The following is a 23860-nucleotide window of genomic DNA, read 5'->3' as shown; positions in this document are numbered from 1 at the left end:
TGAATGTAGAATTTAGGAAAAATTCCTAAACGAAAATGCCGCATTCTATGATTAAAAGATCATGCCCTCATTTTCCAAGACTACATGTTGTTAGATACTTAGACTTAGTATACTATATGCATGCTAATCTGTAGAAAAGCATATTATTAGAACCAGAAAATAATCTATAAACTGTCTGTTTTGGTAGCATGTTGCTATAAATACCGGCAAAAACAGCCGGGTAAATATGATTAGATTGAGATGATGGCAAATTGTCACGATATTGAATTGTACACCACACGCACAGTGTTTTCATGAAAAACGTAGGCTTTTAAAGCCTGCATTGCATGTGTCTAAGTCGCGTTCCTTATGGAAAGGAAAGATTCACCTTCTCGAAGTCATGATAACATTTATTCCTTGCATGTAAAACAGTATTATTTTCTTTCATTTTGCTTTAAAATACATAATTTTTAATTCATGTTTATATTATAACTGCCGGGTAGGATGATAACTGTTCAGTATGCCTTTTAAATTTCTCTATCTCAATAAAGAGTCTCGATGAATGTAGAATTGAGGAAAAATTCCTAAACGAAAATGCCGCATTCTATGATTAAAATATCATGCCCTCATTGAATCATTTTCCAAGACTGCATGCATGTCGTCTGCTAGAGAGATACTTAGTATACTATATATATATGCATGCATGCTAATCTGTAGAAAAGTATATTATTAGAGTCAGAAAATAATCTATAAACTGGCTGTTTTGGTAGCATGTTGCTATAAATACCGGCAAAAACGCCTTTAATATGTTATCAGTGTATTTTATACCACAGTAAAATATGCTACCTTCTTTAAAACCTATTATTACCAAGAAAAATTTTCACGGTCTACCATGTTGAATGTTATTCTAGTGAATACATTGCATTTAACAGTGGGAACAAGATTTGTAGCTCTTGGATTATGCTAAGTCCTTTCGTGTTTTATAGTGGAATTTCATTATATCATATAACGCATGTTTTGACCATAATAAATAGCTGTACTTTGGGCGAGAGTTGAATTTCAAGTATGTTTTCATTTCCCCCTGATCAGTATGGCCAAACATAGACATATTGTCTATAGTTCATTGCATGTACATTCGGATTAAATAAGGCGGAGCCACGAAATTCAAATTCACAATCATCATCATTATCAACACTGACAACAGACGTTTGAGAGTATTGGGTTGCAGTGCCACTCATCTGAAGTTCGAAACCATATAGTCTAAACAACAGCTAGAATATAAACCATCGTTAAATTACTTAAATGTTCGAGTAAGATGAAATGAATATAGAATGAAAGATATTTGGGCTCTCACCAGTGTTATATGTCTTTAAAAGAATAAATGCAACTTCGAACAATTTTGGGAACAATGCTGATGCAAGGCGTCCAATATTTAAAGCACATGCATGGAAGTTACTTCCTTAAATAATATAACGACGGAATACAAACTTCGACGTGAATTCTGAGATCTAAAAAGAGATATTATGAAAATATAAGCGGCAGGTAGGTCTTATACTTCTATTGACATTTAGTTCCCTCTTTCGTGACTAGTTTACATGATTAGCACATGTCTTGTCACGAGCGTCAATTAATCGAATTCTAAAATATAATGCAATGCGTGCATGAGTTTTCTGAAACCTATGCAAATTCAGCGAAATTTCCTTACACTAAACAACACTAGAAAACAAAATAACTCAAAGTTTATTGTCTCCGTGTGTAAGTATTTCGTTGCACAGAGTTCGCACTTCCTTTTCGTGAACTCTATAGATTTTATTTACGAATATTTTTGTCATGTTTCCAATATCCACTGAAATCATATATACGCACCTCATATTATTATAGAGACGGTGTATCGACATAGCTTAAACAACTCATGAATTATTGTAGAAATATTTACTTTCTTCAATTATCTGAACGGAAAATTTATACACTTCATAACATATCATTGTTGACAGTCACAATCTCTGCTCGCAGAATGCTTCCATTAGCCTTTCTTTGTTCTATGACTATGCATGTATTTTTTAAGACATGCAATACGTACTACTTGTCAAAATATGCAAAACATGCCCATAGCAATGTTCATGGACAAGGAATTTATACAAGAAACTCCTCAAAATCAAATATGATATACAGCAGTCAATGCTATATATGCATGTAGGCGATTTGGCACGAGTGTAGAGCTGTAGAGTTTTGAACACATTTGGTTTTCGTAAGGACTGACTGTGAAAGTAGTTCGTTATATTCCTGTTAGATTAACTTGTCAATTAGACAAAACTATAGCACTGATTAGCCTAGTAAAATTGGACAGAGTATGACCATGGCATTTGCATGTATAGTTTCGATGTTTCGAGCAAAGCCTTTCGTTTGAAAGTTAGTCCAAGGAGTATAGCTACGTATAGCCGCGATCAACCGGCTATATATATGCAATAAACAACAGAAAAAATAATGGAAAAAAGGGTATGAATAAGAATGCAAGGGACAGCTTTAGTCGATATATGTATGTGCTGCGAAATTTCGAAAATCGAAAGTGATTTTCGGCACTTACTCTGTAATATTGTATAATAAATGAAATTATTTACAAGAAGATAGGGGTATTTACAATGTGGTACGGTAGAACAGTTAACAACATGGCACAAATGACAGATGTTGCAAATGTATAGAACTATAGATGTGCATAGATGTTTCTATCGTCGCATATAGGCTAAATTAAGGCAGGATTAGAAGAACGAAAGTGTGTTATACGTCGTTCTCGTGAGTTTGCTAATCTTGTTTTAGTGCATCAAGTTTCTTAATTCCGCGTCCGCGTCCTCGATCTAACTCTTCCTAGCTTTTATTTATAACAAAATATAAACTCTTCCTCTTCGTAAATACCAACTCGATCGTCTTTTTAACGTTGAGTTAAAACAGCTCTAGGATAAATTGTCCCCCAAACATAAACAAGTGATGATTCCTACGTAAACATGCGGATTGGACAAGTGATTAAAGACATTACTCTCGGAAACACGGGTCTTCTGGAACTTCTTCATGCTATTGTTTAAGTCATAATTGCATAGAGGAATAGCATTAGATCATTAATACAATACGATCAGTTTCATATATGTAGTAGGTTTAGTGAATCATAAGAGACCGGATTTCGTTTAAGTTTATCATTGTTTTCAGGCAAACGATGCTTCATGCGTTGACACAAGTGCGTCGTACACTTGAATGCATGGATCTAGAAAGTTCGATCGTCTCATCGAGATTCTGAGTATCACGACTGATTAAATTGGAAGAGGAATCTCTGTTGAACTATACGCTGTTGGCTATAGGGCACATAATATAACTGTTATTTTCACCAACGGTGTTCTATTTTGAGATTGCATACTGCGCTTATTTTAAACGTGACTGTTCGTTATTCCGGCTACGTGGGTGCACTCCCACTCAGTATGCCCCAGCTCGATCGCTCATACGCCGCAAGTGCTTACAATAATTAAAGGAATGTCAATCAGTGTCAACAACCAGCTTTGAGCATCTTTGCTTAGGTCAGTCGTGCACCTTGGCATGCATGTTCTCTACGGCGTTTATTGGAAAGGTAAGCATGCATGATTGCATTTTTGAAACCTATAGAGAGAAAAAAAACCTTTCCGGGATAATGATTCATTGATAAATACACAAAATTCCAGATGCAAGATTAAATTGAAATAATGAATCATAACAGTGCAGAAGAAAAAATGAGTTTTAGAGTAAAGACTATAGTGGCATCAGAATCTCATGTGCACTGATACTTTGTCGACATTTCCCTAGCGCACTTGTGTTGGTTGTGTGAACTCGGTTGTTCGCGGACATGATTTTGAAGAACGAGGTTAAAACGTACGAATGTTGCTTAATTCGCACAAAGAATCAAACAGTAAAACTGAAATATCGCGTGATGCGTTGTGCCAGAGCCGAGAGCTTAACCTAAGATTAACGTGGCATTTTATTTTTCCGAGGAAACGCTTTGGCTTTGCTTGAAATCATAAAGGTCAGATGCGAAAAGAGTTAAAGAAACATTCCGATAAACTTAGCAGGTACACTACAACTCAGGTCATAGACCTGGTGCACACGAAGGGCTTGCAACCAGTCGCATATCATGGCTGATATATATACACGTCAGTTTAAACTTCTATCTCATGAATCCCGTAATCACGGGTTATGTTCTGTTTTGAAATTGCGGTATTAGCCTTAAGAAAAAGCGGACCATTTAGATAAATAGCTGTCGCTGCAATGACGTCAAGGAAGTTAGTCCATGATCTTCTCATGTAAACATGGAAGTAGGAAGATTTCGGCGATCGGCAGTTGAAATTGCAAGACTGTTTCAGAGATTTCTTCCTTTCACATAAAAAAAAGTAGTTTAGCCAATCCTTTTATAGCAATATAATGGAACAGCTGCCAACATGTAACATAAGCTATTCGAGAATGCTACAATGCAGAAAATTGTGACTTATCAGGTGATATAGTATCACGTGGTTGTGTGATATAATAAAATGCCCGCGCTATCACAAATGAATACTCAGATTACACAGACACAAGAATACCCAGACATGGTTCAGACACCGGAGCAGTGAACGACAAAAATATGTCCTCATTTCCGCATCTAGGTAGGTGTTATCGCTAAATTCTGGAAATTTATTCGTCCGCAAAAATACATTTCATAATCCGGAGCATCGCAAACATACGAGTTTAGAGCTGAAGTAATGTTATATGCGAATGAAATTAAAACGATATTTGAGATATGTTCTGCCATGGGTTCATCTGCAACAGTCTGTAATACGTTGAAATAATATATCTGCTAAATAATATGGCTATATATTTCAAGACATTGTATCCATGTTTAACTAAGTGGGGTTTTCCATGCATGTCTTGGATATAATTATTATGCGGATGCTAGAAAGGCCACTCCCGGTTTTATTAGCAAACCTTGTCATGCATATACCTATGCCTTTGTAATTAAGTGTAAAAACCTCTTTGAACGTCAGTATATCGAAATGGCGATGAGGCAGTTTCATTATAATCACGTTTACTTTATATATATTAGAACAAAATCCGGTCCAACGTATGTGTTTTTCCGCATGGGAGGCACACCGGTTGACAAAGCGAAAGCCGTTTATTTATTATAAAATAATTTTATCGGTCTTCAATAAAATACATTATCATGCCTATTTAATGAGTGAACTAAACAGCACAATAGGTATCATTTCTAGTTAAATGAGTCTTACTGATTTAAAGCTCTGTCGCTGTGTTTTTTCTACCGCCGAGTAATGCCGCTTCAGCTTGAGTTCCCACCATGTTGAATCGATAGCATACATATATATTGATCGAGGAATAATTTAAATCCAAATTATTGATTTTAGTCCTTCGGAGGAAGACAGTTGTCCGCATATTCAGTCATACTGATAAGCATTATAGAGCATTATATATATAATACAAGTATATATATGCACAAAGTCAAAGTATTGGTTTAGCATACATCTTGAACTGTATATATACTAAATGCAACAAAATCGCACTCAGCTCGACCCATGCAATAATATCATCGCTTTATACTTGGTCCACTATACTCTATATGACTACTATGCTTATGCCTATTTGCAGTCTATGTTCGTCTAATAGTAATAAAGAGTTTGTAATAGCTATTTTACCCAACTTTGTTCCCAGTCTTCGACTGAGACTGTTGTCTAATCATGTTGTCGAGACCGAGCACAGTACGCTTGACTGACTGATTTTCTTCCCTTGCCTCAACTGCTAGCTGTAACTATGTTCCAATTCAACTATTTTTAGAACCAAAAATCACTCAGATGTTTCTTTGAAACTCAACAGGTCTTGAGTAGGAAATTTAGGGTTAAGCATTTTGAACGATCAGCCTATATAAAAGACTTCGCTCATTAATTTGACCATTTCCGAGGACGCACTGATAACGTTTTAATTTTAACTTGAAAGAAAAACGTAATTTTCCTCAGCCTTCAGTTCTCTGAACTGCTGTATACAAGGAATTTTGAAGAGGTAAATTTTGTAGGTATTTAAGGGTGAATATGCCTCTCCACGATGAAGGGATTCCAACATTATAGGACTATATGAATATACATATACATGTATTGTAGCCATATCACGTGATTAGGAGTTAGCTAGAACATGAAACAAGATAGTCGTCACATGGTGCTATGATGAAAGCCGAGGTTGTGTGCCGTTCTCTTAGAAGGTATAGTTGCTATATAAAATGTTTAATTATACAAGGATGTTAATTTCACTTCTCTGACGCTTAATATCAGGCTTGGTTTATCGTTTTCTTTGCGATTAAAATTTTGCTCTCTGTTAGCATGCTGCGGTATTGGCTTTAATGCACGATCAGAAAATAAGCATACAAGGAGAAGAAGACACATTTTTATAATGTTCTTCATATGGGGTTGGAAAATAACATAGCCTATATGCTTTCCCTAACGTCGATTTAGCCCCATCTATACAGTGTGTGGGGAAAATATAACTATACGTTTTTTACTCTAGCTATATAATAAATTGCATTAGACTAAATTATTACAGAGATGGCCGGGTAAGGAAATTTACTCCTGTTTGCCAGTTACATAAAAGTTATACTTTTGTATACTTATATAAATATGACATAAAGCTCCTCCTCTCTTTCACTTTAGAATGCTATAATACCAAACAGAGGATAGCTCCATATTAATCTGTTGAATATATATATAAACTTCTCAACGCCCGATATGATTATTGTCAAGCAGCGTTTGGATTAGACAGCTTACTCTAGAATTAGCTTTTTAACAATGCTCGGGATGGATTCATACAGAACTAAGATTTGAATCTATAAGTGTTAGTACCCGTTAGCGAATTGATAACTATACGATTTCCCAGCTTGCAGTTTATAGCTAAACATGCACTCCCGAATTCTTCTGTCCATGCATTCAAAAAAGGCACGATTTTCTTTTCAATATTCGAGAAATTTTGTTTTGAAAGATTTTAAAGTTATATGTTAAAATATGAAGCTCAACTTTAGTTACTAGCAATAGTTATAAAGTTTGATTTATTGTATGAAAACGCTTGAAGGTTTGGATCACGAGATGATGCCACAGCATTTATATTTTATATTATATATCATTCAGACTGCTGTGTACGGTTTGTACTTGACAAAAGCTGATGCATGCAGTGCCTATACGTTTCGTGTACAGATTGCATATATGCAAAGATTATATATACATATAGTTACAATAAATTTCTTGCTTTCGGAAACAACACGACAAGGAACTGCATGATTTAATTCTATATACAACTGCGACTGAAAGTGCTACATTTTAAAATGGCGAGAATGATAAACGTCGAAATCAACTGATGCTTATATACCCCACATATCGCGCATAAACTTCATAAAACAAATCTACACTTTGACATTAAAATTACCACCAGTCTTCCAATTAATATTACCCGCAGTATGAATATAAAGCTAAATGACTTCATGGCAGTCGTATTGAAGCATCAGGGTGAAATTGGTATTTCATTTATAGTTGATGCTGCAGCTTTTTTTTATATGTATTTTGAAAATCAAGACACGTCGCATGTGGCGACATAATTTTTACTGGAGTGCATCAGTGCATGTGTATAATATAATAACTATATATACCATGCTGTTAGCCGTCACTTATATAGACGGCCGATATAAAGATATGCAGAAAACTAGCTCGCTTTTTGATATTTACGTATAGAATGATAAAAATAAAATATGTTGCCAATACCTCAGCCTTATACTAACCTGACATTAGATACGTAAGTCTATAAAAATCGCCTCAGCTTGCCGACTGTCCCCAGCGCATCAGTGGCTTTGTTAAACCAGCTACCTCGATTACATTTAGTAAGGGTTCTCATAAAATTAAAGTTGGAAATGGTGCCATTTGAACCATATATATGTGCTTTAATTGTTAAATTTATAACGTGGTCGTTATCTTTTGTCTGGATCGTTGAATGCATACAAGACTTCCTGCGTGACTTTATAGAAATATATACTGATGATGAAAAATCATGATGACTCTATATAAAAAAGACTATCTCAGGAGATGGAAACATGATCACGATACAATGATGGTTATATAGAAACCTATACGAGTATCGACGACTACGACGAGCCTCAGACAACATCGTCATATATAATGTTGCGGTTTCTGATTTCTCCGCCCATGTGTCCCGACAATTGCATGCGTCTTCAGAAGGCGTCTTCTGAGCAATTCTAACGTCCAATGCAGCGCGCTATACTAAGGAAAATGTAAAACAATGAACGGTTAATTTCCATCATTCGTATATGTATATATTTCTTATGGTTTGTATAGCTACACGAGGGATGGCATCACTCTTTATTCCACCGCAGAATACAAATATTCCATCCACCAAAATGTATAACTAAATTCGTAATTTATTATAGAGGAAAATGGTATAACGGATACGCAAGCCAAGAAATTCCAAGGGTAGTGAGCAGAATGCAAATATTCCGTCAATATCACAAGTAGATTATTAGGCAAAGTTCCTTTTTTGGCGCTTGGGGAACTCCAAGATATACAGTGGTTAAGCCAGCCAATATCAGTTTTCCAAAATGTGCACGTCATACGCAGACAGTAAAGAATTTTTTATTTTGTAATTGGACTCGGGAACCGAAAAAGTTGATGCTTACATAGTATATAAAATTTGTATGTTTTTAAAAAAATATTTTGCTAGTTGCAATAATATTCTTGGACTAATATTTGTAGAAGCAAACTAGTACAAGAGTGTCGTTCAAATAAGGAGCTCATGTATATACCTATGCTGCATTGTGAGACACGTTTGATCGGGTCAATTAAAACCAGTCTTTGGCATATTGTCTTGCTTTATATAGTGATGATAGCACAATGACTGTTCGCGCTCGCATGGCCGGTATTGTACATAAAATACACGCAGTATAGCTGTCAGCATTTATTTCTATGGACGCATTCAATTAAGGCGAATCCATTGCCGCGAATTTTAAAGCTGCATGTAGCTATATCATGTATGAAGGAAGTCATATACACATATATAGCAATATTAGTTTAATGGTAACGTAAACGACTGAGTTAAGTCTTACCATGAGTCACTGAGACAAATTCGGTTACCATTACCAAGAGGAATTCCACCCCCTGCATTGATGAGTGCATGCCAATTTTAATATTAGTATTGTGTCGATATCTTACGTGCCGATGTCTGAATCTCGATAGACAGAAAAAACATACTTGAGGCAAATATTTGATCACATGGCTTAGATTTCCTGCAATTTGCAAAATGTGAAACGATCCATATAATTTCTTGCAGGTTCATTATTGCCAATCAACATTTCACAATCATCGTTGCTGGATTGTTGTATATGCATGTTGAACCATTAAATCAGGTACGGTATAGAGTATTGGCACGGTACAGTATAGACAGAATCTGTCATGGTGCATAAAAGATGAGGTTTGTATATATTTGAAATATATCGTATCAAGTTAAGCTGCATATAAACCTTCATATCTTCGTTAAATAAGAAACGAAAATAGTAGTCGTATCAGTGTGGGTATTAACTTCTGTGCATTGACTAAAGAATCAGGTACTTTGGAGAAAAAAACCTCACTGAAAATATATTATGAAGGCCAATCAATCTTTTATAAAAATGGTGTGCCAAGCAACTTGAGTAATAGATCGCGATAAAAGTATATTACTATGCAGCCCACTAATTGAAAGTGTTTATTGTGATGCATGCAGTATCGGAGAACCTCTTATGGTTAGATATGTGTCCTCATGCACTATAGCAAATGCATGACTCTCTCCATAAAACTTGAATTAACTTCATTATCGCGCGATGGCCATGTATATATAGCTCTGGTGCGTCACATCAGAAATGAGAATAGAGTATAGTTATTTTATTTTTGTAATAAAAGCAGCAGCCTGAAACCTACCACGACTATTCTCATCCTTTATTTAATTTAGCTTAAATTTCATGCACTTAGCCTTAAAATATATATGCTTATAATTTTTCTCACTTCACGATTGAGAAACAGCTGATCGAACAAGTATAGGTACTTGGGCTAGCTCACCCACTAATTTACATTTTAAGTTTCAATTAGTCCTAAATGGCTACATACCACAGCTTTATATGTATTGTTACTAGGAAAAAAGGGTTTCAGAATTCTAAACTCATGACAATTTTTTATTAAATTCATGGGGAACAGTGTTGAGGCCGCGGGCTTACATGCAAACTGCGATTATTTTTGACAGGGAAAATTTCTATTTCTAAACGCGAATTTGGGAGAAAATTCGACAGCTATATATATATAGGGTGCGCCATTTAGACATGTACATACAATAATATACACTAAAATCGCAAGAGGAAAATTCGCACGAATAGAATACATGTGTGAACAATGTCTACATAATTTACGTTTGAGTTACAATATATATGCTTAAATATGGCATATTCATTGGAAATACCTGTTTCTAAATATTTTTGAGCTTGCAACCGGCGCGCTTTTCAAAGATAATTTCACAGTTTTGCCGATTGGTGGCTGTCTTATTGAGTAACTCTAAGCTTCGCCCATGCATGGTTTAATGATCGAGGATCGACAATTACAAAATTCCTGAAGCACACACATTATTATCACATGCAATATATAGCTACTATAGGAGAACAATCCGACATGCATGCAGTAAAATTACGGTACTGCACCCGCATGTCGGCTTGGCGTTAGGTCTAAAACTAATATTATTCACTTGAAATGCATTTAGAATTTAATAATCATGAACATATATGAATTGCACACAGGCTGGTCGATAAAAACCCTGGTTTGCAACTGAATATATATATTATATATAAAAACCATGCAGAAACGTTTGTTCGCAAACTAAGTTCGCTGTTCATAGCAACACATGTATCCATGTTGCACGGGTCCCATATAAAAAGTAAAATATCAAATGCCAAAAATCCTTAGAACGTTTCTCCTAAGAGGCATACGTCCATGCTTTGGATCCACTCAAAACATGCAGCTATAAAAAGAACACGATGCGGTTGAATACCGGTTCATGTGTGCGTGTTATCATGCTCCCGTTATGCTTTTCACCCTTGGAATTAAGGTTTATAGCGCTAAAGGTTGGTAAAAGATTAACTTTTTTCAAATTATATAATCGAACATGCTTATATCATAGTCTATATATTCAACATTCGGACGTTGCTCTCCGACGTATATATATATATAAGGATATATGTCTAAAAACTGTACCTGTTTAACCCCACAAAAGATGAACTTTGCTCTCGTGGTTAGAGGGATAGAAATCATCAGGAATGCAAACAGCATGTGCATGGAGCTGAAAATCACCTTGCCATGCGGTCACTCTTTCAGCGATCCCAGTATGACTGTGTGCATGTTATGTTCAAAGTTATTGAAAATATCCATTGTCCATGTTAACATATTGCAAAATTAAACAATGTGTAAATTATCTGCAATTTACCCTCCGGAAGCCTAAAAAACTCGCAGCTGCACGAGATACAGCTAGTCCTTAGATCATATAGTTGATTACAACATAAGGGATGTGTAAATCATCGCACGTCATAAGTCTTAGAAATGTTTAAGTGCGGCTCGTATAACAACAATGTTCGCGTTGAACTTATAACATAGAAGATAATTCCACGTAAATTAGTGACAGTATGGCGAATTGATTATGCAACATCGAAACTATATCATCGACATCGCCTTGAGGAAGAAAAGAACGCGAAATTTTGGTAAGCAATATATATATATATATATATCATATTGATATTGAGTTATAGCATGGCACATCTGCCTCTATTCAAGCCGTATATAAGAATTCCAACCATGCAAGAGTTCGCGAGGATATAAGGATTCAAACTTATAATGCCACTAGTGGAAACGTTTTGTACCAATATAGTATATTATAGTAAAATATTTAACATGGCTATAAATGTACATGCATGCATCATGCAATAGATTGCCATACTGCTTAGCCTATCAACTTTTAACTGTTAATTAATCCACTGAAATCATACGTTGTCCTAATCATTATGGGACACAATGTATATCAGTTATTCATCATAAAACTGGGATAACCACTGGAAATAAAATATATATAGTATATGATGAATTGTCATCATTGCATGGTTGGGCTATTTCCATCATTGTATGGTTCACAATAGATCTTAATTCTTTTAGTATAGTATAGGTAAAATTAACTCCTTGCTTTTATATAGTCGCATTGCGCGCGCATAAGAAATCGTATTTTCTCATTATACATTGATTTAACAGGAATGAACGGCGTATGGTGCTATAGAAGTATCGTCAATCGAGGTCAACGCGTTAAAGCTCGCATCCTAAATTAAGTGCATGTAAATCATGTGAGCTTTAACGCGTTGACCTCGATTGACGATACTTCTATAGCACTATACGCCGTTTATTTCTGTATGAATACAAATCTTTTAGTTTCTTCATTCTTTTCGGATACAATTTTAGGCATTTTAGAACGTTCTAAAACGCCAAATGTGAATTCGTGACACGCGAAATGAAAACATGAGTGTTGTTGCCTCAATTTCATGCATTGTCGAATACAAAAGTGGTTCTCGTAGTGGATTTTAATCAGTCAGGTCTTTCGTGAACATGGGAGTTTAATTGGTACTAAATAAAGACATGCATCGAAATGCAAATGCATGCATTGAATGGGCACTATTATGTACAATTACGATATGCCGACATGCATGCATGGATCACTTGCCTAGCTAGCTGTTTACACGATATGTCACTCACTAACGGAGCGCGAAATGGTCGTGAGGTGAGTGGCATTTTTTGAGTGGATGAGTTTGCGGAAATAGCTAAGTCTTGAGAAAACTTATATTTCTTTATTAAACTACATGGCCATAGCATACTGGCAACCATGAGATGATTGCATGGAAAATATAAGAATCAGTGCTCTACTTGCTTCACAACATTTTCCCTTTTGTTTTTTAATTTCCACAGAATGACTTCCATAGATCGAGGTGTTGAATGGGTCGTGCAATTTTTTAGTCTACCTAATAGCTATATATAGCGTGATCATGCATGTAAACTAACTAACAAGGGTAGCCTACTGTGTAAGGCTGCATATCAGCATTGCAAAAAGTCTACGTCCTTTTGTCTTTAACCAAATATGGTGAATATGATCACTGCAGTGCATCTGTGATCTTTTTACAGCCAAAAAAATAATAAAATCCGACATATTTACACCATACGTAAACCTTTATAGTAATCATGCAGTATAAAATACAAAAAAAATAAGATGAAGACAGTTTCGCATAATAATGATTTCTCTTTCGGGTACATCCAGCGTAGGTAATAAAACCCTGGGTACGAGGTTGGGGTACATCCTGCACGCACACCAGGGTGTTAGTGACGTAGCATATGCATGCGACCACGTTGCAGCAGCATTGTAATTGTGTTTGCCTTTCTCACAAAACCAGACACCAGTAATCATTATATGCGCCCACCGTGACAGTGGTGGGTGGTTTGATTTAGGGAAGCTTAATAAATAACTATTTGAACAATGATGACAAACAGACAAGTTAAGTTCATTCTTAATCCTGGGCACGTGTTCCAATACGTAGACTATAAAATAAAATAAACGGAACATCACATGGCCAATTAAGCGGATATATTTTGGCAGACAAAAATTAAAGCAAGGATCAGGTTCTGAGCTAAAAGACAATACACTCGTGTTCATTCTATTTGTGGATTCTAATCTCTGTACATAAAGCTAGAAATTAATTATCTATAGAGTAGATTCGCATTCCCAACCACTAAAATATATAACTAATGGCCGTGGCTTTTTTAGGAAGTACTGAAACACTGAAGCATGCATAGCCTCGAAAGTATGAAGCCATAGGCGGAATGGTCAAGTTTAGCATAACTATTAAATTACCATGATGACACTTTTTTAAAGTTTTTTTTTAATTCGATTTTTTTATAACAACTGTATCTTAATCTTATATATCATGCATAACTCCCGTTTCTTTGCCACATTTCTCATACCACTCACAGACGATGTATATAAAGAGATGTATATTAGTCTCGTGCGGAGTTCAATAACGAAAGCTATAAAACCTTAATTCAGTAATTAGCACCGTTATATATATATATAGAGAGAGAGAGGTTGTTGAACTTGAAGGTATATATAAACTCGCATGCACACGCGTTGTATCTCACAAACCCGATCTTTAAAGATCAGGGATATAACTGATCATGCAGTTGTACATTGAGGTAATTTACATTTGTATCGATGAAAGGTTCGTTACAGATAGCGTTAAAAGTGTATGGGGATACTACAAACAACCAGACAAGGCGTGGACAATCTACAATACGGTAATTACATATTAATAAATGCCTCGTGGAGGGTAAACAAGCAACCTGAGTGGTCACTAGACAAAACAACCCAAATAACAATCAATTTCAAGACCATAGTAAACACAATTACTTGTCTAGTGTCCCACTATATCAAACGTACAATGTTAAGCCGATTCAACTCAGATTGGTATATATTACTGTATATTGAATACGTTGAATAATCCATTTGTTTCCGAAGGCTAATTTAGTCCTATATAATTTAGTAGCAGCCAGACTCTATATTATACTATGGAGACCTTAATCAAAGTAGAGGCGTGCGATTTTCACAAGCGAGATCAAAAAGGAAACCCAAAGTATAGACCCTCAGGTACGTACAACGTTGCTATCTATAGTTGTTGCATGCCTTCAATAAAACGACTTCCTCGATCTATATAGAAGAAACAATATAGAAAACTGTGATACATATAGAAACTTTAATATTTCTTCGTTGGTTTTCCTCTTTTTATTTCTATTAACGGAAACAGCTTTCAGGACGGAAATTCCATGATCACGACGCATATCATATAGGTATATATATGCATGGTCCTTTGCATGTATATGTATACATGCACGATCACCAGAAATTTGATGCTATATTCATATATATAATCTATTCTATCTCTATTTAGTTTAAAAGATTACTGCTTTTTTATACTTAGAGCTATATGCCATTCACTATCGTGTTACCTTCTTGAAACTTTGAAGGGATAACTATGTACATAGACGAAATCAATAAATTAAAAGCATGCAATATTAACATGATAAAAGCATTTTTTTGATTCACAATATGAAGTCTCTCACCCAAGTTTTTAGGAATAGCAAAGTTACTTCATTATGATTGCGAGATATTGAAACTTTATCAACACAAACTATTAATTTTCTTTTTGAGCCAGGGATCAATTAAATTCGTGTTTTTGAAACACAATATACAGCACTGTATTCATTCCTGATCTTATTTCACAATGCACGTTGCTGCTCTGAGAAAGTCCCGACCATGCAGTTGTAAAAAGTAGCTTTTGTGTTAAGTTTCTTTTAATAACTGAAAGTTAAGAGTCATTCTAATTTGAATAATTTATTTTGCATGTTGCATGCAATTTCCCCCCAACTGTATATTTGGAAAGTGCATGCAGGGTTTGGCCATGGCTGTAAGGTCTAGGTTATACGTAATACGTCGCATTTTGGTCGCGTCGAATGCAATTCAAGCAATAAATAATAAGATGATAGAAGCTTAGCGAGGTTTATATCACCTATAATTATCCATTGTTTGAACCGCATTCAATGCGATCAAAATGCGACGAAAAAAACTACGCCTAAGATCCATATGCAGATTCTAGCTCGCAGCTTAATTCGACAAGTACATTTCAGTGTATGCACAATTGATGCCACGCAATTAATACTTTCAAACACAAAGTCATGCAGTTATGGCTTCCTGAATAATGAAGGCATTCTTCTCAGTGCGGCTTGAAATTGCCTTACAATCCTCTCTGAGTTTTGCCATTTTACAGTTTTTACCGTTACTCATGAAAAAATTATTCGCGTGTTTAATATATTAAATTATTCGTGTTTTTCAAAATATAATTTCGAAAAACAATTTGACCTGTTCGACCACGTTTTTACTCTTGGCACTACATGCATGGTCAGGGAGTGCCAAGCGGATCTGGATTGGGGAGTGCATGTCGTGGATTTTGACAAGCTTTTAAAATAAAAATGTCCAACTTTTCTATCCGCATGCGGGAAATACATTTTTTCAGCGAACGTTTTGTCTAACTGCATGACATATGTATAGGTATACTAATTTTTTTTGTCATAACCTGATCGATATACTTTTACCTAAATGTTAGGCTCTTTGACATAAACGCCCTGTTGCATGGTGCAATTTTTCTTGCAACCCCCAATGCAATTCTTCTTTTGAGAGATTTATATTTGGCAACTACCGAACTTTTGTCTTTATTACAATCCATGGGCATGGTTTTCTTACACTTACATTTTGAAGCCTCATCACTAATTTACATCTCTATAATTTTGAAGCCTCTTCACTAATCTACATCTACAAAAGTAGCATTGCATTGCAAGTTGCAGGAAAAATTGCACCGTGTAACATGGCCTATAATGTCCCCCATGTTACATAAGTGTAGGAGATTGGTAAAACTGGGCGAGGGGTATGGTAACCAGACATCGCCATGGACCATGGTTGGTCCGAGCTGCTAGATAGTTGAAAACAACCGATTTTGACCATGACCATAGCCTTTAAATGTAAACCCTTTTTATTTGTTAGTTGGCTATGTAGCCGGACTACCATGCAGTGTGTTACCATTAGAATATAGGCATCCATGAGTATATATGGCATTATTTGCACCGGAATACCAAAGTACAAACCCTGACCAATGAGTGGAGGACGATGTTTTCTTACATATCTTGTCACATTAAATGAAAGAGATCATGAGTGATATTTCCGTCGTAAGTCATTCGCATGTATAGTGCCCCACTTGCGCAGTAGTGGACTGGGGCATGCAGAGGCTAAATACTGCATACATGCACCCAAAGCTTATAGTCATTTCTTATTGATTGAAGGAGCTAGGACTTGATAAAACCTTAGCAGCATGCATGGTATTTCCACAGTCATATATATATATATATATATATATATAATATATATATTATAATATATTATATATATATAATATATATATATATATATATATAAACAATGAATGTCAGTTGGAGTCAGTTGGTCACGTATCCTAGTTTTTTTTTTGCATTCATTTGCATTTTTATTTCGCGTGTAAACATGAAAACACGCAAAAAATTCCGGTATTTTTTTCATACGACATTTCGTGACAGTAAGTAAAGATGTCACATCAAGTTCATTTTTTGAAACATTAGCACTTAGCATGAAGACATCTGCTGCACTTGAAGATTTATAAGGGGTTTGAGTATGATTGAAAGTAAATTAAAAGCAGATGTCAGTGGACGAGTTTTTTTATCAATCGACGATATGGTTGAATATCTTTCTACAACCGTTCATGATAATAAACCAACCAATGAGTGCCTGTAATTTAAATTAGGCCCTTAATGAGAATTCTAGAATTCTAGTCGAATATTGACGTGTCTATGCACTTCCAAGATTTTTAAACAAAAGGAATGATATGGATCAATTTCGAACAAACGTCCTCAACTATACGTTGACACAGGAACGTTCATCAATTTTCAGGTAAGCATGGTTTTGCTGGACTTATTCTACAGCATTTTTTATTGTCGAAAGTATTCGAATTTACATTTTTTAATCATGTTGGATTTATACTACACGCTCCCGTGGATTTGCTGGGCACATCTTTATACTTATCAGCCAATATTGCCTGAGATTTTAGACTGATGCCGGATTATAAACGACACAATCAACTAAAACTGTCAGGCAGTGATTTTTTATATGCTAGGTTTTCTATTCTAGATCATTATGACTAAGTCTGGTATAGTACATGCATGTAAACAGGACGCCTAAAGTGGCCTCATTAAAATCCGTTATTTTCATTCGCCTAACGCATAGTTTTAGGTTATAGCTATCATGCGACTATGTATATCAAAGCCTCCTCCATTATACCCTCATGTGAATGGGTTCGATGAAACGGCTTTACGCGGTATAGAACAGCGAAGCAAACTAAACAACAAAACAACTAATCTTAAAAAAAAAACAAAATGAACGCAAGCATCACGACGCTGGCTCAATCCTATAGCCCTATATATAACAGCTATATAAGAATTAATATACAGCTTATTCAAACAAGGTTGTATATTTAGGATTCAATCAAGGTTATTTCGGCATATAATTTCTTCATTTACGATTGAATATAACCATGCATGCAGCTCAGAGTTTAGGAGTCTATTATATAGTCGTCATGCAGAGGCGATCATTTATATGTATATGCCTTTGGCAAACAATGGATGTCAATCATATTGCTTTGGAGGACGTTTCCAGCATTATATATGGCGCGGATAACAACAACAACCGTAGATCCGAACTTGTGATGTTTATCTCACCGGTTCGCATCTACGGACTTTGTAGTTTCTGCTTTGTCATTTGTGGAGTCAATAAGGAAGATGGAAAAATTCGACACAGTCATGTGATAAAATAAGACTGAGCATATAGAATGAATAACTGGAGTATGAGCTTTAACTGTAGAACTGTAGACTTAAACTGTACTGCAGGGTTGTATATAGCTGTAAGAGACATTTAATGTCTGTTGGTCTTAATTCTACTAATTATTCTATAATTACTACACACGCTGGATTTATTGGCGGCCCTTACACAAAACAAAGCATATACCTTAGGCTTTGTTAAATTACGCTTCGAAACGCACGCATTTTAACCTTTAATATATTATCCTTTTGAAGCAGCTATAGGAAAGGTGCATTTAGAACGTTACCAAAAATCCTATTCATATATACGACATGCATACAATCATTCACATTAGGTTCCGGTTGTACTCTGTATGTGCATAACTTACTCCAAGCAATTTTGTATGCAAGTAAAAAACGTCAGACCATACTTATCAAGATATGCTCTGTTTGTCAGCATGAGATTTTGTTATATGTCATGTCTTTCACCCACTACCCTGGGCAACAACTCACATGCATTCGTTTTCATGCCAAAACGCTTTCAAACACCGTCAATTTACAATTAAAGTTGAAGCTAATTTAACATATTAAGCATAATTATTTTTCCTTGGAACATGTGAACAGAAACAATGGTCTTGGTCTAAACAATAAAATAGACAAAAATGGTTTTGAAAACACTCGAAAACGACGCTCGTGTGCACATGCATAGCCACAATGTGCAAACTTAATAATAATGAACTTGAAATTGTAGCGAGACTTATTAGAGTGCATTGCCAAGCATGGGCTTGTCTTACGTCTATGCACTGATGTGAGTGATATTATCAATATTGTGGTTACTGTATAAATTAGCATGCGAAGTAGGCACTATAGTTTATATTTCGTATTACTATACATGCATGAAGTTTTATTTCATTTTCTATTTCCCTTTTTTGTGTCAAAAACCTGGCACGTGCTTTTCACTTTCGTACGGCGCCTTAAAGAAACTGGCACATCAATATACATTGTTTTTAGCTTATGACTGGCGGCATTTAGACAAGCGTGTGGGAGCAACCGATATATTTACGATTGAAAAGAAAGGAAATCAATCTTAAGAATACTATAGAAGAGAAATGCCAGGAGAAAGCGGCTAAAAACTTGAAAATTTTGGTTATTAATAACTTATTATCTTAAAAAATAGTTTACTTCAGCCTTGTTACTCCAATAAGACCGCAAAGTCTTGCAGACTGTTGCTAAAATCCGGGTCACTCTGGCATTTATTAGGGCGGTGATACGCCCCCCGTCCAGGAGGTACCCATGCAGCGGTCCTAATGCTTCACTAATGTTTGTTTTTTCGCTTTCCTATCGATTTAATCAGCCATAGTTTGGCATAAATAAATCAAAATAGGATCTAAAGCGTCTTGCTATAAAAATTTATGTAAAATCCGTTATCAAATTTTTGTTACCGCAATTCCTTTTTGATTCGTACGTTCAGTCCTCTACAGCTTTCCGCACAAATTCTGGTAAAACAAGACTTGCAGCGTGGACATCTGCATTATAGAAGGTCATTTGCAATAGCTGTTCATCTTCCAAACGCCTAATAGGCATTTCAAAATTAGTTTCCTGGATAAAAAACAAACACACAATCAACCATTTTTCAAAGTATAAAGAGACATAGCCACACACGTTCTTAATCTGAAGATACCCCACGCAGAATGCAATGTCAGATTGTCATCTCACCAAGCAGGGCGCTTATATACTGTAGATTGTAAGCTATTCCATAACACGAACCTTAACATGTTGGAGATTTTTAGAGATGCGTTTACCGAAGTAAATGAATTAAATAAGAAATATATCATGCACGGAAATGAGACTAACCTTGTTTAAACTCCGCAATACGAATGTTGCCTGTCCGTATGGGAATGTAGGGATGCAAATGTAGGCTAATTTAACGAGCGGGAATAATTCTCTTTCCCTTTTAACTTGTTTTCCAATTTTTTCAAGATCAGTCCAAAAACTTGTAGCTACAGTGACGAAAATTGGGTGAACTTATAAACTATACTGCATGCTCAAAATGCGGAAAATAAGGACCTTTCAGGAGCATATCTCATCGTCGCCTATACTAAACTCGTCCTGACCTTTTGAGATACATAGTCCTCCTTGTTTTAAAGAGCTCTTTAAAAGTTCACTAAAATTCGTATTAAAAAATACATCATCTGGAGCTATAAAAATGAGTTAAAGCATGATGAGTTGATATATATACAAACTAGGCGATCGATATTATAGTAGTGGTGGCAATAACCATTCCCCATGCAGAACTTCACTAAATCACTTAAATTTTTCAAATTTCTTTTAGTGAATATTTATCATGTATTTGATCTTCAAGATCACATGCATTTTCACTGCAAAATGTATATATTTGTCACATAGATTTGTCAAGGGATATCTGCCAGGACGTATCCTGGTAAAAGGACGTGTCAATATCGTCTGTTTTAACTGTCCTGTCAATGAATCACGCTATAACATTCCTTTTTTTTTTTCGTTTCCAAGTTTGATATTCTTAAATTTCACAACACGCCGTATATACCTGTAATAATAACATCAAATTCTTGTAAATGCCGACGTAAAAAGTCTTGATAGTCACAAACGCAAAATTCGTGCAGCTTGGAATTATTATAACCGGCAGCTGAACGAGGAAAATATTCTTTTGCTACATCAGCAATTTCCTGTATAAAAGCAAATTTATTGAGAAGCGACTGTTAGTTTACAATTTCCCTTCAGCACACGTTCTCTGTTAGGTAGAGAAGTGTCCGTCCTCTGGTCCTGTGAGAGACATTTTATGCCTGCTCTTTAGTACACTCGGATGATAGAGTTGTTAATGTTAGGAAAGGCTGCATGTAATTCTACTATACCTCGATATTAAAAAAATATATAGAGAAGAACAGTTTACAAATGATTAAATTTTCTATGCATGCAGTACCTGGCTCTGTTCAATCTGAGTAACAGTTTCAACTGCCTGGTGCTTAGCTACTTCATGTATGATACCACCGCTGAATCCACCAATAATTAGAACCTAAAGATGAAACACCTACTGTGACAACAGATAAGTTGGTTCATCCCGCTACATTCAGGAAATACTGACCTTCTTAGGGAAGGGATGAGAGTTAAGTGCAAGATGAGCAAGAGATTCCTCATATAACGGCTGATCCTTCTCGGTGTACTGCATAATATCATCGACCACCAAAACATTGCCATATATAGAACTGGGAACACAAAACATTTTGGAACATATTTAAAGCACTCTAGGTTACTAACTACCATATAATACTATCCTAAATCTTTTTAAACGATTCTTAATCAATGCAATTCCCAGCATGGGATAGATGACCCAGTTTAAATTGCTGAAATAACGTTTATCATATATAGCACTCTCTAGTGAGTATATCATGCACCAAATGTAGCCGCTAAGAGTTTCTTTACAATAAAGTCAGTTCAATTTCAGTACAATAAAGTCTCGTTAAATTGGCATAATGTATAGTCTATAATCATGCACATAACGGCCTAAGTTTTGGGCACCATGTTGTACACCGAACTCAAACTCAATCGGATACAAATACGAAAACGAATCGAGACGAATACGAATCGAATTGTGAAATATTTATGTACTTTTTGAAGACAACCACATCACAGCGGTCAGTTCTTTTATGCAACATGATTTCCTTCTTGACCAAACCGAAGGATTGTCCAGGAGATCTTTCCACGTTCTGCCAGATCCAGTTTTGATTGTCAATTTCGTCGCAACCGTCGTAGTCATCATAGAACTAAATATAAGATCAGGTTTGCATGGTTGTGCATGCAGCGTTTCAAAAAAATTATAAAGCAGAGATGTTATTACCTTCTTGAAATACTGCGGCGTAGCAAAAGCTGCTTTATGAATGTCTGAATTATAGTATCGCAGATTGAATGAAAATAACTGCTCTTCTGTGAATATTGTTACTGGATCCGCAAACCTGGTCGCCTATATAAAGAAGTTATAAAAGGAAAAAAGTACCTCCTGCATGATAACCACAGTAAAATGTTTGTTAAATTTGTCGAAAAGATGATCACATAGGTTGATCACCGACTTTCTTGGTCCAACCATGTTGATAAATCATGAATCTTGTCAATTATCAGAGGATTAAAAAGAATTAGACATTAATTACACCCCTTTACATGCATGCACTGCTGTGCAAATTTAGAATGCTTTAATTTTGCTATTTTTTTACTATTGTTGTCCAGTTTGGGAACAATCTGACGAACAAAGTTAACGAAAAATTAGAAAAACTGCAAAATCATGCAGCTAGAGTAATTTTGAGCGCTAGTTATGATACGACAGATACGTCTTGTGAACTTCTTCAGAATTGTTTTTTAATAATATATATAAATATATACATACATAACAATAACTAATAATAATAATGACTATATTTTTTAACCTGATTTGTCTGATTTGCAATGGCTCAATAGGTAATGAAGTGTTCGTATACATGGACTGAATATTAAGTATACTCAATACTCACTTTATTACGACTGCACAGAAAAAAGCCAATTTGTCCGCAGGGATAAGTTGGTACATTTGCGAATGCATACTGAACAACGGGGAAAAACGATTTACAAGACTCGAGAACTGTTCTAATGGTGGAAGAATCGAGCCATGGGCACTCGCCTGCATGAAAAAAAATTAAATATCTATATTATATCTTAAAAAGGATGTTTGTTGCTGTACATAAAACAATAAAGCATTAATTCTCACCTTCACCGCACATAATTCCATCTGGTTTTAAAGCAGAACTCACAAGTTCAAAATATTCTTTCTGGAAAAGCGCAGAACCCGGTCCTTAAATTTAAAAGAACAACTTACATACCATTATTTCAAAACCCATCAAGGCATATATAGCTACACTCCGATGAAACAGGAATCGTAAATATGAAAACGTTACCAAACGTTATCTTGTTGTAATTTGGTATATTCATTAGTTATAAAATGGCAGGACACCGCCGGGTACATATGAAACATCATGCACCTCTCATATGATTGGTTTAGAAAGAATGACGCAAAGAAGTATACCTTCACAATCTGACGAATCTGTAATGATGACATCAAACTCTTCTTTATACTGTTTCATGAATTCTTTACCGCATCCAATGTGCAATTTATGTTTTGAGCTGGCGTATCCACAAGACAATTTTGGTAAATACTTCTTACAGTATTTAACGACGTCCTAAAGAGGGTAAAGGATGGAACGGCAGATGTCTACATATGTTTAAATGCCTTAACAATTTAACATCACATAGTT

The 23860-nt window shown here is 35.5% G+C and overlaps 1 protein-coding gene and 1 long non-coding RNA gene across 7 annotated transcripts in view; one reads left to right on the top strand and one right to left on the bottom strand.

Moving 5' to 3' along the window:
- The window catches only part of LOC114524882 (spermidine synthase-like), a 40222-nt gene that overhangs the window by 5524 nt on the left and 10838 nt on the right, over positions 1–23860 (bottom strand). For 3 of the 6 annotated variants that reach the window (XM_028546096.1, XM_028546091.1, XM_028546097.1), the window contains 11 exons: positions 23632–23785; positions 23317–23400; positions 23084–23229; positions 22420–22542; positions 22191–22345; positions 21667–21787; positions 21505–21597; positions 21112–21250; positions 20663–20746; positions 20403–20548; positions 19203–20147 (listed from right to left, as the gene is read on the bottom strand). In XM_028546096.1, the coding sequence (XP_028401897.1) occupies positions 20016–20147; positions 20403–20548; positions 20663–20746; positions 21112–21250; positions 21505–21597; positions 21667–21787; positions 22191–22345; positions 22420–22542; positions 23084–23229; positions 23317–23400; positions 23632–23785 (1377 nt within the window). In that variant the 3' untranslated portion in view covers positions 19203–20015. The other 3 variants (XM_028546095.1, XM_028546092.1, XM_028546094.1) reach the window with 3 other exon arrangements.
- LOC114524883 lies at positions 12509–15364 on the top strand. Its single transcript, XR_003687132.1, has 3 exons — positions 12509–14414; positions 14660–14763; positions 14921–15364. It is a non-coding gene; the product is annotated as an uncharacterized LOC114524883 (long non-coding RNA).

This window comes from Dendronephthya gigantea, unplaced genomic scaffold, assembly GCF_004324835.1.
Source record: "Dendronephthya gigantea isolate DGI-Jeju-01 unplaced genomic scaffold, DenGig_1.0 000032F, whole genome shotgun sequence".
In the NCBI taxonomy this organism is placed as follows: Eukaryota; Metazoa; Cnidaria; class Anthozoa; order Malacalcyonacea; family Nephtheidae; genus Dendronephthya; species Dendronephthya gigantea.
This window is presented reverse-complemented; position numbering and strand designations above follow the sequence as displayed.